At 37.5% G+C, this 3976-nt stretch overlaps 1 protein-coding gene across 1 annotated transcript; it reads left to right on the top strand.

Moving 5' to 3' along the window:
* Window positions 1-2783: 2783 nt before the first annotated feature.
* Window positions 2784-3329, top strand: LOC112523832. Its single transcript, XM_025133506.1, has one exon. It carries the CDS (start codon window positions 2784-2786, stop codon window positions 3327-3329), a length of 546 nt encoding a protein of 181 aa, XP_024989274.1.
* The last annotated feature ends 647 nt before the right edge of the window (window positions 3330-3976 follow it).

Here is a 3976-nt window from a genome sequence, read left to right on the forward strand (position 1 = left end):
TTCTTATTTGCTTAATTTGGACTGAAGAAATCGATTTGATCTTGTAATCTTCTTCAAATTTTGCATAAGGTAAGTTATTTTCAAAATATCGTTTGCAATACATTTTGCTACTGGTTATATTTTTGGGATTTGAAGATACTTTGAAAATATATTGCATCTTGTTCTTGAGCATATTCATTGGCTGAGTTTTATTAGTCACCAGTCATAGTGTTGACCGGATTGGGAGTGCCCGGACATAGGGTTAACTGGATTAGGTGATAGAATGTTTTAGCCAAGTCTGTTACTAGTCATTGTGTTGTCCGGTATGGTGGGTATCCGGACATAGGGTTGACCGGGTAAAAGTTTGACCGGTCACTTGACCAATATGGGACTTTATACTCGGACACTTTATTGTCCAGAGAATGATAAGTCCGGCTAATGTTTTGACCGGATAAGGGGTGGCTATTGGAAAACTGTTGTCCGGATATGTAATCCGGCCAAGCTTGTCCGGATAGCCTGTCCGGATATACATTATTCATACAAATTGTTTAGTGTTGAATCTTATATATATTGAGATTTTTACAATTTAACAATTTTCTTGGATATTAAATTTGGTATTGTGAAAAAGGGGTATTTTATATCTTTTAAACTGAAAAGATAATGTTTCTACCAAGCGTGGTGACGTAAGTTTGTTTTGGTATGATACTATATTTTGAGAAATATTCCTACCAAGTGTGGTGACGTAAGTCTGTTTTTCTATGGAACTGTATTTTGAGAAATGTATCTACCAAACGTGGTGAGGTAAGTCTGTTTTGGTATGAAACTTGTTTTTAAGAGGTCGTTCCCCAAGAGATGGTGACATTTGTCTGTTCTAGCTTGGAACTAGGTGATGGGTACTTCCAAACGTGGTGACTTATCTCGGTTCTGGCAAGTAGCCCTACTTTAATGAATGAATAAGGGTGGCATATCAAGGAAAGGTGTACCATGGAATAAGGGAGGCATTGTCATATATGGATACTATTATAGCTCTTGTTATTATCACAAGTTAGATACAATAACTCTAATTCATCATTTATTTGTGACTGGATGAATTAAAGATATTGTTCTTTTTAGAAATAATAATTTAGATGTTATTGAGAAAGGGAAAATGGCTTGTCATCAGAGGCATTTGTTGCCTAACTTACTATCAAAATTTGATACATACAGAGGGGCTCTGGTTGGTCTTGTACAAGGACCAGAGGACCTCTAGTTATGAAAAAATGGGGTTTTAAATAATTTGAGAATTTTATAAATTAAAGGCTCTATATGTTTCATACTGAAGCTCTGTATCTTAGTTCTGTGTTTTATTGTTTAAAAATTATCTTCTCTTCAAAAATATTTATAAATAGAGTTTAAGAATCAGAGGAGCTCTGATTCTAATTGAGAAATCCTTTTTAAGTTATATTATGCTCTTTTGGTCCAAAAGTTTCATTTGGTCCAGAGGACCTCTGGTTGGTCATTATTCACTTAGATACATAGGCTCTAGTTAGTAGAACCAAAGGCTCTGGTTGGTGAGGCAGAAGAGGCTCTGGTCTGTATTACCAGAGGGGCTCTGGTCTGTTGAGCCAGAGGGGTTCTGGCCCTTTAAGTTGAGAGTTTTAATTTGAGCTTGGGGTTTTAGAGAGGTGCATTTGAATCATGTGTTGAAGTAACTATTGATCTCGTTTTGATCATATTTTTAAATTACATTATTTTGCTAAAATGCAAATGCTTATGTGTAAAAGTTATTTTATCAGATTTTAGTGTTCATCACCCTGCATATGCGAAGAAGGGATTTACTTACTAGACCCTTCAGGTCTAACCTTCATTTTTGTGTTTTAAAATTGTGCAATGCAGGAACTGCGGGGTCAAGGGATATTAAAGGGAAAGGGAAAATGTAATTGTTTCCCTCTATATTATCTGCTTTTGAAGATCAGCATGATGATTGCTTATTTTGAAAATACATGTTGTTGTACATATGTTAGTGCGGGGATTTTATTTTGGAATTTTTCATATGTAGATTTTGTACATATAAGAATCCTTGTACTAGTGGGACCAATGTGGTGTAAACTGTACTTTTTTTTAAATGAAATATGTGTAATATGCAAATGTGGTGTTTGGGGGTGTCACAGAGTGGTATAAGAGCCTGAGTTTAAGATATTTAGGTATTCAAAGCATGATGCCTAGACTTAAACTGTCATTTGCATATTAAAGGTTCCGAACATAAATAGTATCACTTGAATAAAATATAATGGGTTAAAGAGGGCAGTATGTAAGGTGAATTCGAATAACAAATGGCCAATGTAATTGTGAATTTACAGGTACATACCTATATTCGGATACCTTATTATATTTGGGAATGTGGATACATGATATTTAATACTAAAATATTTGTAGATGGCTAGTCGATCAAAAAGATCTGAGAGGATCGCTCGTCATGAGTCTAAAGAAGGAGAGGAATCTCTTGTAAATCCTCCAACTAATACTTCTGGGATTCGAGGTCGGGGAAGAACCAGGGGTAGAGGCCAAGGGAGGAGTCAGGCCCCGGAAGAAGTCAGACTGAGATTCGTCCTGATCAAGAGGAATCTATTTCTGAAAATGTTAATCAGGAGCAGGGGCATCAATCCGAATTTATAACTAGAGATGATTTGGCGGAAGAGATGAGTAAACTAAGAGAGAGTCCGGTATCTATTATGGGATTGTCGGCTAGAATAGAAACTGAACGAGTTGGAATTAATCCTCCAGCTCCTTAAGTAGGCAGCAATAACAGGGGAAGGGATATAAAAATGTTTCTGACATGCAAACCTCCAACGTTTTCGGAAGAGAGAGATCCGGTAAAAGAAATGTGCTGGATAAAAGAAATTGAATCAGTATTTAACACCTGTAAGGGTTCAGAAGAAGATAATGTTATATTTGTAGTATTTATGCTGAAGTCTAATGCTTTATACTGGTGGGATGTAGAGTCAGCAACACAGCCAAATATTCTACAAACAATGCTTTGGGAAGAATTTGTTACCACATTTAAAACACAATTATGTCCTAAGACTACAATAAGGCAAATGAAAGGGGATTTTCTAAAATGGGAGCAGGGAAATAGGTTTGTACGGGATTATACTGAGAAGTTCATTGAGTATTCCCGTTTTATAGAACTTTATGTTTCTTTAGAATCCCGGAAGGTGGAAAGGTATATTTATGGTCTGAAACCTTCCATCAGGGAGTCTGTGATTGCTATGGACCCTGCTACATTCACTTTAGCCGTAAATGTTGCCGAGGTCATGGAAAGAAATAAGAACCGGCAAGGTGAAGAGAAAGTATTAGAGAAGCGAAAGTGAGACGGGTCTTTAGCCAGTTTTCGAAGACCCAAATTTATAAGGTCAGATAATCTCCCTTCACAACAGCCACCCGTTAGAGATTGTCCGCGGTGTCAACAGGTGCATCAAGGGAACTATCAGCCAGAGCCAAAGAAGTGTTATTGATGCGGTGAGGCAGGACATCTGTCAAGGGATTGCATTACACCCAAAATGGGTTTTCAGTGCAACTCACCTAACCATATTCGGCCGAATTGTCCACAGTTAAGAGCTCCTCATTTGACAATAGGAGCAAATGCTCCAAGTACCCGTGGAAGGCCTAGTGCACCGAGAGGAGACTAGAGTGGGGCGTAGGGCCGATCGTTCCAAATGACGAAGAATAAGGTTGAAGCAACACCGGATGTAGTAACAGGTACTTTTTTATAAACTCCGTGTCTACTAAGGTGCTATTTGATTTGGGTGCGAACTTTTTGTTCGTATCACCCTTATTTGTTGAAACTGCATGTATGACTTCTGTGCCACTTGACAATATATTAGTAGTTGATACTGCTAATAGTCAAGAATCTGTTTTATATGTGTTCAATAATTGTGTAATTGATATTAAGGGGTGTGGGCTACCGATCCTACTTTTCCTTATGCTGATGAAAGAATTCGACGTTGTGGTGGGAATG

This window comes from Cynara cardunculus (assembly GCF_001531365.2).
Source record: "Cynara cardunculus var. scolymus isolate 2C chromosome LG 12, CcrdV1, whole genome shotgun sequence".
NCBI classification, from domain to species: domain Eukaryota; kingdom Viridiplantae; phylum Streptophyta; class Magnoliopsida; order Asterales; family Asteraceae; genus Cynara; species Cynara cardunculus.